The following is a 13,482-nucleotide window of genomic DNA, read 5'->3' as shown; positions in this document are numbered from 1 at the left end:
TCGTTTTTCTTTTTTCGTTATGTATGTATGTGAAAGTGAACCATAAAACTTCAATAAACAAAGTTAAAAAAAAAAAACTAAAAAAAAAATATTTGTGCTGGCGTGGATGCTGGCCATGTACTTTCACTACTCTGTAACTTGGTTGAAATGGGTGGCAACAATCCTTTATCAAAAGTCTGAACTAGCAAGTGTCGGCCTGTCTCAGTTGTTGAGTCCTGTCCGCTATAGTCAATGAACACCTGGCTGAGGCGGGAGAAGTAGTCAGATGTGGTTTCCTCAGATTTTTGTTTACAAGCCTTGATGACTGTCCAATTTACTTTTCTGGCCGGAATTGTTGCCTTCAACTTCTTCACTATGTTACCTGATAGTGCTAAGATTGCTTCTGAAGGCCTTTCACCTGGTTTTCTGTCCCTATTCATTGTCGCCAAATCTTCCCACTTATGTCCGAACAAGGCCTCATCGTCAACTTTCCTTATGGGCCTCCAAATATCTGGCGGCAGGATTAATCCAAAGAACTGATCTATGTCAGTTAGTGTCATTGTGTAAGTGGGAATAACCGTGTCCAGCCCTTCGTAGAATCCCGTTGGATTCTTCCGGGGGTCAGGCAGGTCCTTTTTAAAAGCCAGGACATCAGCTCGAAGCCATGGAGTATACACCCAGTTATATAACGTCCTGCTCTTCGCATCCGGACTATCTACTCACTCAGCAGTACCCTGTCCTCGAGCAGGGACAAAAACTGGGGCAGCCTCTCTTTAATGGCGCCATGTGGCCTCCTACCGCGCCTTCTACTACTGGTAACTTTTCCTCCCCGTCCTCGCTCCTTCTTAGACCTTCCGTCATTTGTAGCGCTAGTGCTAACAAATTGTGGCTTTCTTCAACACTTTCTCACCCTTCTATAAGCTTACGGTACAATTCTCTAACATGCTCTTCTGGCGTTACTCTGTGGCGTTTCTCATACAGGGAGAACACTTCATAAACAAATCGTTGTAGGAAATAACCCTTCTGTGGTGGTGTATAGGCTTCGTAAATGGCACAAATCTGATTAGGGGTGGAATGGTCCTCCAGGTAGGTGCGGGATAGGCCTTCTAGGGCAATTTTTTCTGTTTGGGTGACACGAGTTATTCGGGATCGGGCAGAGGACGTTGGTTCGGTGTCAATTTGGGCGGGAGGAGCAGTGTGATCAGGAGGTGGGGGCTGAGCATTCTCGGGGTGTCTTTGCTCGTCCATCTGTGGGGGGGCATGGGGAATGTGAGGGACATGATATGGTGGCAGTAACAGGAGGAGGAGTTCCTCATCATGGGGGTCTGTCCGTGCTAGTGGCGCATAACGCACAGGATACTGACCAGACGCATTCAACCTGCGTTCCCTATCTGCACATGCGATGCTGGAACCAACTTTTTCTTGTTGTAATTCTATCAACGCCTGGTTATCGTTTTTTTGAGCCTTTTTCTGTAGCCTCGCCTGGGCCCTTCTTTCTCTCTCAGCTCCCTCCTTTTTTCATTGGCCTAGGGCATCAAACATAGCTTGTCGCGACCTTCATCTATGGAGTTGTATTTCTACAGTCTCAATTTTTTGTGCTTCAAAAGAACCGTATATGGGCCACTGGGTCTCTATATCTTTAGATGTGTATTTGTGCCACAATGAGTTATATATTATGGGAGAAATTCCATATCTTATGTACATATCCCTACTCAGGGTACCCTCCGGGGGTGCTTGCTGACTTTCTTCCAACACCTTTGAGCTAGATGTGCAACAACAGCACCATCGTACAAATTTACTAAACACGGGCATGTTTCTCTATGTTATCTTTACAGGAAATAAACCACTTTTACAAGTTTCTAAGTTGGACAAAAAGTCCACATTACCCGTCTACCTTCACGTTTTGCAAAGAGAGAACGAGAACCAGACAACAAAACAAACAACAAAAAGGTGTTGCAAACCAGCGACCCTAGCAGAATCATTTGTCTCGTTCTCCAGGCGGTCTCTTTACTGCAAGGATCGTCCAAGTCTATTGGGGGCCCGAGTCAGGACCGGCGCCACTTGCGTTTTTTTTTTTCAGATGTAGTGATGGTCAGGTGGTGGCTACGAGGACAAGGGTCTTTTTCGGGTAGGTATACCCCACCACCGTCCGTTCAACTTCCTCGTTGGGACCCCTCGACCGGGCGATGTGGCCTCACGTTTGGGCGCCAATTTTGGGTTTGGGGGGCTTGTCAGAAGACCACCCAAAGGTGCAGGGTCACCCTTCGTCCACGGGTTCTGAATACAAACGGAGACCAACACTGGAGCACGGAGAGAAAAGATATTTATTGCAGTCTCATGAGAGAGAGATCATCAGCAACAGACACCCATAGCTGTCTGAGGAGGCAATCTGCTGAGTACTTTTGTTCCGCATCTTATATACCCTTCATCCCCACCCTGTGCGTGTAAGGAGAACAAACAAAAAACCCATAATTTACACAACAAGCAGTGGTCAATCTGATCAATCAGCAGATGGTAGCTGTTGGGCCCCTGCAGGGCGTAGACGAAAACCATAATTACACAACAAGCCGAGGTCAATATGATGAGTCAGCAGATGGTAGCTGTTGGGTCCCTGCAGGGCGTAGACGAAAACCATAATTACACAACAAGCAGAGGTCAATCTGATCAGTCAGCAGATGGTAGCTGTTGGGCCCCTGCAGGGCGTAGTGCGTAGGGTGAAGACGATAAGCATCTGGGAAACTCCCTGTCCGACTGGTTGAGTATGAGTTGGTCAGTTTGTGGCAGGCCGAGGCACGAACAGGGAGTGGGCGTCCATGCAGGAATGAGGCAAATCAAGAGTGAAGCCCCAGAGCGTTTGTGATACAGAGAGAAGGTTAGTAATGAAGGGTGAAGCGCAAAATGGCGGAGAGAATGGCAAGATAGAAGACATACTTTTCCACATTTGGTGTATGGTAAATCAATGGGAGAGCATCTCTTTGTATGCAAACTTCTGAGGGGCATTTGGATGTTCCGGCCCCCATGCCCAAAGTACTCAGTATTATGGGACGTGTCCATTGTTCTACAATTTTTGGAAGCATGGCCAGCCAATAAATATTTGTCAAGAAAGCAATTGTCTGCCAAACTGACCATGTTAATTTGCCTTGTATCATCTAAAAGAGTGTTGTATGTTCGCGCTTTAGATTTGGCAGGATGCAGATTCTCCCCAGAAGGGGTTGCATTCTCCATTTCTAGGATTACTAATTGCAATACCTCGTCGGTCTCCTATCCGGCCTTCTCGGATAATACCAAACTATGTGTAGTACAATGTTTGAAAGCATATGAGATGAGTACTGCTGAATTTCATACAGATATGAAAGGATGAATGAATGAATGAATGAATATCACTTTATTCGATATAAAATATCATAAAAGTATGAACAATATCAAATCAACCTAAAAAAGTTTGTCATAATACAACGTATGATATTAAAAATTAGGGTAAAAGGATAAAATATATACAAATTGGAACAATAAAAAACACATCATGAACAAAGCAAAATGCTCATATATCTCAGGTATCCAACCTCTTGTGAGGTCTTAGCATTTTAGTACGTATCAACCAGGCGCAACCCAAAAATTTAGCTAGCCCGCAGACTACCACCAGAGAGGAAACATCAGTTAGAAAACAACGTAACGCCACTCTATAGTTCACAAAGCCCAAATTTCTGCAGATAGGGCTGAGCCACTTCCTCCTTGCCGCCCTTTATACCGGGCATGCAAAGAGGAAGTGGGGAATCGATTCGATAGGGGTGGAGCAGCAAGGACAGTTTGCAGATAATGAATTCTGTTTTTTCCACCTCACTACCAGAGTGTTAAGCGGGAGAGTTCCGAACCTAAACTTCATATAGAGGGTTCTTTCACGAGGACATTGTATATAATCCAGATACTGCTCAGATTTGGCCACCAGTTTATGCTCGAAAAACTGATTAGTGAGGGTACCTCGGTTGGAATTACGAGCTTCCTCTCCCTTCACCCAATCCCAGTAGGCTTTTTTGATAAATTGCTTAGTTGGTGGGCTCTAATTGGACCATGCCTCCCCATATCCAATGTCTGTAACCAGCTGCTTTAATTTACAGATCAATTTGATCTTATTGCCTGAGTTTAAGTTAATGATCTCGTTCAGTGCATCTGCATAACTGGCCAATTCAGGGGTGCGTCTCAGGCGGACCCAATAAAGCAATGGGCATAATCTTGCTAAGTCCCTAATGGAACGTTTGCCCAAGTCCATGCGAAGTGGTATCAAGGGGGTAGAAGAAGGGAGGGAAACCAATCCTCTTAAAAAGTGATTCTCGGATTTCTCCAGGTCACAGGTATTCTCAAACCCCCAAATCTCCGCCCCATATAATGCTGAGGGTAGAGCTTTCCCATCGTAGACCTTTAGGGCCGAGACGACTGGCTTACTAAAAGAGAGCCGTTGTTTCCTTAAAATCGCCCCCGCCACCCTTTTATGATTGAGAAGCATTTTAGCTAAATGGCCAGTCCATTTCATCGTGTTAGTGATCCTGATACCTAGATAATCAAAAGAGTCCACGGTGTCTAGTAGCATGCCGTTAAGTGAGATATCATTCCTAAAACGTTTGGATGGAGATAGTAACATTAGTTTTGTTTTAGAAGTGTTGATTACTAAGCCCCGTGCTTCACAAAACTGGCTGAACCTATCAAGCAGCCTTTGAAGACCACTTGGGCTTTTTGACATCAAAAGGGTGTCGTCGGCAAAGAGGAGGGTAGGAGTTTTCTCCCCTGTCAGGGTTGGGGCATCCGATGGAACCTCTCTCAAGTAATCAACCACCCCATTTATATATAGAGAGAACAAAGTTGGGGTCAGAACAAAACCCTGGCGAACTCCCCTATCCACCGCCACCCTTTCTGTCAACTGACCCTGATTGCCCCATCTAATTTTTGCATAGTTCCCCTCATGGAGGCGTTTGATGATATCGAGGATCAGGGGTGGGAAACCCAGATCAGACAGCACCATCCAGAGTTTGGTTCGAGGGACCAGGTCAAATGCGTCTGTTGTAAGTATTGGCCCCGCTCAAATCAGAGCGTGTCCTTTCATTAACGGCTCTTAAGTTATACTCCAATATAAGGGCACTGAGTTGAATAGGATGCACATTCTCCACAGAAGGGGTTGCATTCTCCATTTCTAGGATTACTAATTGCAATACCTCGTCGGTCTCCTATCCGGCCTTCTCGGATAATCCCAAACTATGTGTAGTACAATGTTTGAAAGCATATGAGATGAGAACTGCTGAATTTCATACAGATATGAAAGGACAATTGTTGTTAGCAATGCAGAACCTTTTCGCCCAGTGACTCCAGCCACACTAGCGAGATGTGTGCGTTGGCTTATGGGTGAAGCAAGCATCGAATTTACCAAATTTGGGGCCCGCTTGGCTCGAGGGGCTATGGCCTCAAAATCTTTTTCCTTGGGTGCCAGCCTTGCTGACATCATGAATTCAGCAGACTGGTCGACAGAGTCCACTTTCAAGACTTTCTATTGTAAACGGATTGTTGATGTGGCTTCTGTTGAGGTAGCTAAGCTTTAAACATGCATAATCGGAGCCTCCAGTGCTGACATAGAATAAAAAATTTGCAAACATTCATGACAGGAATTTTTAATTTAATTAAGGATACGGAGGTGAGAATTATCCCACCTCAGGTTAAGTTATTTACATTGTATTGATGTGATGGATTTAATTTCTTATGTTTTTCCCCTCCCTCTTTAATGTCATTGATTTGTGGCATGAGTGACGAGGTCAGTGTTATGGTGTTTCCTTTACTTTACCAGGTTCGGATGACAAATGATCGTTTATGGAACGGAGGTTCCCTGCGCGTGCAAACTGTGGTTTGGTGAGAAGCGGGTCACTACTTAAGGCCGGAGAGTTGTTGAATTTGTTGTTCCCTTTGGTCGACGTTCCAAGTTGGACCCCAATTGGGCCTCTTGTTGTTAAATCAGCAAAACTCTGCTACACAGGCTCCAGACCATCCAGAACACCGCAGCCAGACTTGTGCTTGGAACCCCACGACACGAGCACATGACCCCGCACCTACGAGACCTCCACTGGCTCCCCATTGACAAGAGAGTATCCTTCAAGCTACTCACCCACGCCTAAAAATCCCTCCACAACATCAGACCCAAATACCTCAACGAAAGAGTCTCCTTTCAATAGGAACCTCCGCTCCACCGACCTCACCCTGGCAGAGACCCCACGAATCTGCAGGACCAGAGCAGGCGGAAGAGCCTTCTCCTACCTTGCAGCAAAGACCTGGAATGAGCTCCCAGTCAACATCAGACGGTCCCCCTCTCTTCACACCTTCAGGAAGAACCTCAAGACCTGGCTCTTCGACTGATCCGGAGATGCTCCCCCTCTCCCCCCCAGTGCCTTGAGACCCTCCCGGATGAGTAGCACGCTTTATAAACCCCTGATTAATTGATTGATTGATTGATTGATTGAGTGAACCAGAGGAGAAGGTTTTTCCAGATAGAGCTGGATTCATGTTGGAACATTTTACGAAGTTGTATGATTTGAACTGACTTAACTGTTTCTGGATTTTACACAAAGAAAGAAGGTACTGAGATGTTGTGTAGGGTTTATATGGTTAGTCATGTGATATGATGGTATCATCATAACTGCCAAGGTTTCAGATTGCTTATGTGTGACATTTTCCTAATTTCAAAGTAAATATGAGTGACATTCAGAGACTATGAGTGACACTTTCTCCCCAGCAAAATCAAGCAATAAAGATGTGAAAATGGCCTCGGCCCTTGCCCCTCTCAACCATACACTCCTCTGTATCAGACCTTGCAAGGTTCTAATTTTTACCTGCAATGACTTGCAATGTGCATATTTTAGTGCTTTCAGTCACATACAGGACATTGGAGCAGTAAAAAACAAAGGCCGCTATCCACCACTGCGCCAGAAAGGACAACATTTAGAGATTGTATTAATCAATCGAAAATGTAATGAGATTTATGTAAAAGAATGCTTTTCTAATTTATTTTTCCTAATTCCACAGGTCAGCTCTTCACCACTTGAGCTGTGTGTTCTTTGGCCTGGCTCGGAAGGAGGGTCACGGGCTGCAGAAGCATGCAGGAATTGAAAGATGTGTCTGAGCCATGGTCGGATTGGCCTGTAGGGCAATTAGGCAGTGCCCGAAGGCCTAGTCTGCCAGGTCAGTGTGTGCGCTGGTTTTTTGTCTGTTTGCTGCCCTGTTTTGTGGTCTGCTGTGCTGGTTTTCACTGTTGATTTGCCTGTTATTAAAACAAACATAGCAATGGTCAAATTAATTATGTTTTCTATTCCTTGCAAAACACTTGTACGATGTGCCTGAGTGAAACCTTGTACAATTTGCAAGCACAGGCCTGGGGTCTTAGTGATGAACTTTTATTTTGGTACCTGGGCCTAATGTCTGCCTGTCCCAGTCTGACTCTGGTCGAAGTGGACGGAAAGTGACAGGCATTGTGATCTCTCCTCGCTGGGAAATGTTAATTATCCGATTTCTGCAGGCCGAGACAAGTAGTAGTTAAGCAGTGACACTTGCAGGCCCACGCGTGCCCCCTCAAAAACACTCCTCCACTGCAGCACGACCTCTTGTGAATAAAGGAAGAAACAAGACACTGTTAAACCCGACCCCTAATAGAAGAAGCTCCACAGTAGCAAGTGCTTAAAAATGTTAAAGGAGGCTTGAGCCAGCAATGAGAGGGGGTTATTGTTAAACAAAAAGTCATTTTCATTTAAAAAAATCTAATTTCTACCAACTACAGGGGTATAATCAGGTTAGCACACAAGCTGCCGGTGGATCCGTGAGTGGAGATGGGGAGGGGGCGGACTCACCCAGCTCGTCCTGCTCTTTGATTCTCTCTGAGGCTGTTGTCTCCACTTTTCTTAACGCTTGAGTCTTCGTTGTGCGATTCGATGTCAGGGAAAGGGCCCAACGGTCCTGCAGAGAGCCGGGCAGCTACGACGATTCTGCTGGTACCTCCAGCTCCCCTCACAGGCTCCAGTACTCTCCCTCTACCGGCCCGGACTTGCTCTGGATCGAAAAAATTTATTCGCCGGCTGGGGGCGGCCATAGATAATTTAGCCCCACAGCTCAGGCGGCCCAGCAGCAGTTGCGGTCAGTAGTGCTGCCAGCGAGCTGAGCACTATGTTTCCGGCACCGCCTGTGAGCTCAGCAGCCAACCTCTACCTCCAAGTTCCAAAATGAACTCCCTGCGCCCTGGCAGCAGGACTTGCCCTAACACCCCCCCCCCCCCCGTCCCCCTGCGGCGCAAATGACCAAGTTGTCACACGTAACTTGATTGGGCCACGTCCTGGCTATCTCGGAAGTAGCTTTTGGGCACTAGCGGCTGGGCCATGATGTCAGTCTGCCTGACTGAGACAAGGTCCGGCGGTGCTGCCAGAATCTCAATGATACATTGTAGCACTAAGCAGCACGTGAAGGCTGCTTAGCTGCTGCTGTGAGGACCCAATCCTGCTGGAGCATTCTGCGCAGGCCACAAGTGCGCGCTGCCACAGACACTATTTTGCAGTGGTTCTTTGACAACTGAGACTATTGCATTATGCGTGACAGTGCATTTCAGTGCGGTGATGTGGATAACCACACCGAAATGCGTTAGTCTAACGCCTGATGCGTGATACTTGGCAGGACTGCATCATGGGAAATGTAATAACATTAAAACTTTATTGTGATTGGCTGCTGTGAAATGTAGTAAAGAAAAGAGAAGCATAATCTGTGTCCTTTATAGAATTGAAAATTCTTGTCACGAATGTTTGCCAATTTTTAATTGTTTAGGAAACTACATGAACTAAATTAATCAAAATACATACACTGAAACAGAGCTAAAACAACTGCGTTTAAACATTACATTTGTATTAAAGGAAACTGAAAGGATGGAAAGCTCATTCGAGGGGGAAAAGGACGGTTTGCAGCCTACACTTTCTCTGCAAAAAGCTCTTTCAAAACACCGCGCAAGTCATTCCTCGGCACATTCCTGTTTAAGATAGCTGAGCTGACGAATGTGGTTAGGGGGCGTGATCATACGTAGCTCAGTACTCGAGAAGACAATGATGGACATTTAGTCACACCACTCTTGACTTCCGCTCCCGTTTTGGCCACACCCACTCGTGGCCCGGTCTTGGCTGCTTGATGCACGCCCTGGCGAGAAGTAAAAAACCGGAAGCAGCAGCCGTTCCCTGTCACTTAAACCGGAAGCGGAAGTGTGCGGTCTGCCTGAAGATTCTACCCGGTGTGTCCAGAAGCAGTCTCTAAGTGCCCTGGTTTCTAACTGAACCTTTATTGTCTTAGTCCCCGCACCTGCCTGCCGCTTTTATCATGGGAGACAAGGAGCTTATCTGGGCGCTAAAGAACGGCGACCTGGACGCAGTCAAAGAGCAGATGAACGCGGTAAGCCCGCTGGAAATTGTTGGACTCAGTGGGCGTGGGTAGTGTAAAAGAGGGTAGTAAGTATCTGCGAATACAACAATAGGTAGAGTTGAAACAGCGGGGAGTTTGGACTGGTTGTGTCCTGGACTGGGAGAATGAGGCTTAGCGGGGTGCGTGGGGGGATCAGAGGTTACTTTTTAAATGGAAGTAGCTGCAACTGTCGGATGAGGCTGTAAAGTGAAACAATAACGGGTGCATACAAACTTGCGTGTATGCCTTTTTGGGGTTTCGTAGTGCTAGGAGGTTAAGAAGCGTTAGTATAGAACAATTTAATTGGACGCATCTGGGCAGCGGTGCTCTAATCTTGGGTGGTTAATGGCTTGTAAAGATCAGTATTTCGGTAGTGAACACGTAAATGTAGGACCTGAAGTTGTATTGGAGTCTGGCTCCGATCGTTCCAATACCCGTGTTGACGGATACCAAATTGTCTAGTCTAATTTCCGCTTGATGCCTTATGTCTGTTTCTCACTCTTGTTTAGTTTTTAACACAACTTTTCTACTTTTTCCACGTTTTTCCTCTTTCTCATCCTCCTTCACTTTCGCTTCCTTTACGTTTATTTTGCTCTAGGTCAGAGTTTAATAATGGAAGAATCAACCTTTTTCCCCATAAACGAGTGCCTGTGTCCACAACCCTCAGCCACCAGCATATATTAAGCACTGAAGGGAGGTGGTTAATTTGCTGGTTGGCATAGATGGGGACCAGGTCCCAAGTTCTTAAAAAAAAAAAAAAGTGTGGGGGCACTGACCAGGTTAGGCACTATGCAAGTGAAATCATGACTCGTGCCATTTCAGCGCATCATGTCACGACATGTGACATCACAAGAGGTGATATCAGATGTTAAGACCTCACCCATATGATTATCAGGTATCAAGAGTACTAAACAAGGAAGAAAAAAAATCATGCCGCTTGAAACTACTTGCTACAGATATTCCTTCTCACCCACTATAAGTGAGTCTTTTCAAGCATTTCGACTGTAATGTTTCAGACTGAAAGTGCCTTCTATGTATTCTTTATTATTGAGGCTTACTGCGGATCAAAGATTTAATAGATACTTAGTCTCACCTTATAATGGTAAGCTGATAAGTCTGGTTATATAATTTGATTGGGACTTGTTCAGCTTGAGACAGCTCTTTATTTGCCCTTCACACTTGATGCCAACTTTGGATTAAAAAATCTTTATTGAGCCCTGATGAAGTTCCCACTGGCAATGAAATGGGAATGAAACGCATTGGCTGTGTGCCAGTTTTGAACGAATTTGTTGAATAAAAGGACTTTTACAAGGAATAAGCGACTCACTTCATCTCATTGACTCTGAAACGAGTGCAACTTCCAACTTCTTTATCATTATCATCAAGAGTACATTTATGAGCATTATGAGATTTAACAAATTAGATTTGGTGTCAAGGTTGTGCCAAAACAGTGATGCAATCCTGAGGCAAAATCTGGGCCTCAACTAATACCTTTATTTTTTTAAAGCCCTGGTAACAAGGAGAAGCATGGCAATAGATAATTTATGCTTAATTGGTTGCAAAGTCTACATTTTAAAATATTTGATTGAGTTAAGGCATCTGCTCTAAAGGTGCCCAGTAAATCTAAGGGAGTAGTAATAATGGTGAAATAACTCTGGAGTTTAATGCATTTGTTTGAAAGATCTATGTTTTGTGAAGTCCCAGATTTGAATCAAAGTAGTATAATGTTAATGTGTCTCCTGCTAACCACATCACGGAACATGCAGATGACAGATTTTTATTTTATGTAGATAGTAAAGTGGGTTACTGCTTTTAACACAGATCCTTTTGTATCCTGCAGTTCATAAATTGTAATCCTTGTAATATAACACAATGAGCTATGAAGGACATGATGGAGCGCAAAAACCCTGGTAACGGGGAAAGCAGACCCGTACCGATATCCTCCCTTCATCACAGACCCGACGTCACACTAACTCATTCACACATGCATTCATTGGTGGGCCCCATAACACCAACACTCACACTATCCATTCACCGGTCTGCACACAGTTGGAGGGTTGAGCGGTTCAAGCGCTCGACATGTGGGGGAAATACCTTATATCCTATAGGGAAAGAAAGGTTATTTTACAGAATATACATCAATATCCCTTCCACCTACAGATCTCAATCCTAAACATCAAGGCACTCCTCCCACGTGGCCAATGGACCAAATAGTTAGATTGGTTGATGGTGATCTAGAACCAGCTAAAACACATTTTAAGATTTTGATCTTAACCTTCTCAATAAATCACAAACTCATTATTTGTCAATCAATATCTGTTTATCTAAAATGTCTTAGCAAAGTTAAAGTTGCGTTTGGAGAGTTTATATCAAAATTTCAGTTAAATCACAGAACATCATATTTACCTATTCTGACTATCTTTAGTCCTCTAAGTCTGTTGTCATTCGTCAAAGCAGATTAATGTTCAAGTTCTGTGCTCAGCACGCCACCGTCTCAAAGATCGGCCAAGACCAGAGACGTGCAAGCATCCGGCAATGCCCATAGAATTAGGAAAAGTTCGTGGTCATCAGACATTTGGGCAGCATCCGGACCATTTAGGATTCAGGAACGTAGCAGTCACCCTAAGTAGTAGAGTTCGCGTAGCGTCACCATCGTCGCCGTGGTCATCGATTAGCAGGGTAGGAAGATTGGAAGAAAAGTGAGGAAGGTTCCCTCTCTAATCTACCATGTACTTTTATAACAAAATCACAGTAAAAGTTACATTTTGATAATTTCGTACAGTCGTGATTGGTCGGTTGAGATCGTCCAATGGGGTTTAGCACAGTTTGAGGGGTGAGGTCACAGTTCAGTCCATTCCGGTTTCTTTTGTAAACGTCCTTTGTTTTGTCACTTGGCTGTTGTCCCACCGTGGCCTTGCCTTAGTACAGTGGGTTACAGATCATGCAGAGGCTGCAGTCATCTTTGTTGCGCATGCGCTGTTCACTCCGCGCCTCGTGGGACAGTGGCCACATCGTCAAGTCGCGTCGGCGGCCATTTTTATTTAGGCCCAAACGCCAACTTAAGCGAAACAAACACAGAAGAGTAATTAATGCATAGAAATAATAAATCTAATGTTAACCCCTTACTAATCCCTCTATGTGCTTGTATTTATCTAGCGTATAGCAACATTTAAAGCGTTTATATTCACCTTTTACGTTGTCTTCTCGGGCAACATTACAGAGATCACAAAAGCAACATATAACATGGAATATTCTATTTATTACATATACTACTTTTAGTATGCGTACGGATTTTAGTCATAAAGGTTATTTAGCCATGCAAAATGCAAATCCCACGTATATTTTTTGTATTAATAATGTTGATTAATAAAACATGCAAACTCATTTAAAATATTATAGGTAATAATTATTCAATTAGTGATCTCATGCAGAATAGGGGGGTATACAACATTTTGTACTACCCGCTCCATCAGACATGTGACTCCTACACCATGTAACCCTTTCTCATGTAAATCATCTTGTACATTGATTTACGCATGTACTTGATTTATTGTTAATGTCTAATGTGTATGTTGCGTAAAGAGCTCTGACACCCTGCATTGGGTTGCGTAGCTCTGTAAAAGAAATAAAATAGTGCTACTGAAATTATTTGTGTGAATACTGGGACAGACCAACACATCTGACATTCTTACAGTGCATGCATCTCATATACAGGGCAAAGGCAAAAGCATACCTCGCTTAAGTACCTGTGAAGAGGTAACAAGCTGTGAGCCTTTGTTTCCCCTCCGTGGCATTTACATTTAAGTGTGATGTTCCAGGCCACCTCCAGTCAGGATATTCAATCAAAAGGAGGCCTAATGGCCCCTTAACTTCAGCCCAGCTGGAGGTGAAAAAAAAAGCTGCCTGCACTTTGCTGATGGGAATTGAAAGCAGACAACGTACAGGCGCTGCTGAACGTGTCCCGGTGTACTACACCGGGAAACGTTCAGCATATTTCTGTAGGGCCCAACTTCTTGGCAAGGGGGACTGTGTCCACCCTGTGAAAAT

General features: G+C 44.6%; 1 protein-coding gene across 1 annotated transcript in view; it reads left to right on the top strand.

The window, feature by feature from the left end:
- The first annotated feature begins 9,142 nt into the window (after nt 1–9,142).
- The window catches only part of MTPN (myotrophin), a 399,325-nt gene continuing 394,985 nt past the window's right edge, over nt 9,143–13,482 (top strand). The window contains exon 1 of the mRNA XM_085651997.1: nt 9,143–9,426. Within this exon, the coding sequence (XP_085508123.1) occupies nt 9,355–9,426 (72 nt within the window). The 5' untranslated portion in view covers nt 9,143–9,354. The remainder of the gene's footprint in view (nt 9,427–13,482) is intronic.

This window comes from Triturus cristatus, chromosome 4_1 (assembly GCF_964204655.1).
Source record: "Triturus cristatus chromosome 4_1, aTriCri1.1, whole genome shotgun sequence".
Classification (NCBI taxonomy): Eukaryota; Metazoa; Chordata; class Amphibia; order Caudata; family Salamandridae; genus Triturus; species Triturus cristatus.
This window is presented reverse-complemented; position numbering and strand designations above follow the sequence as displayed.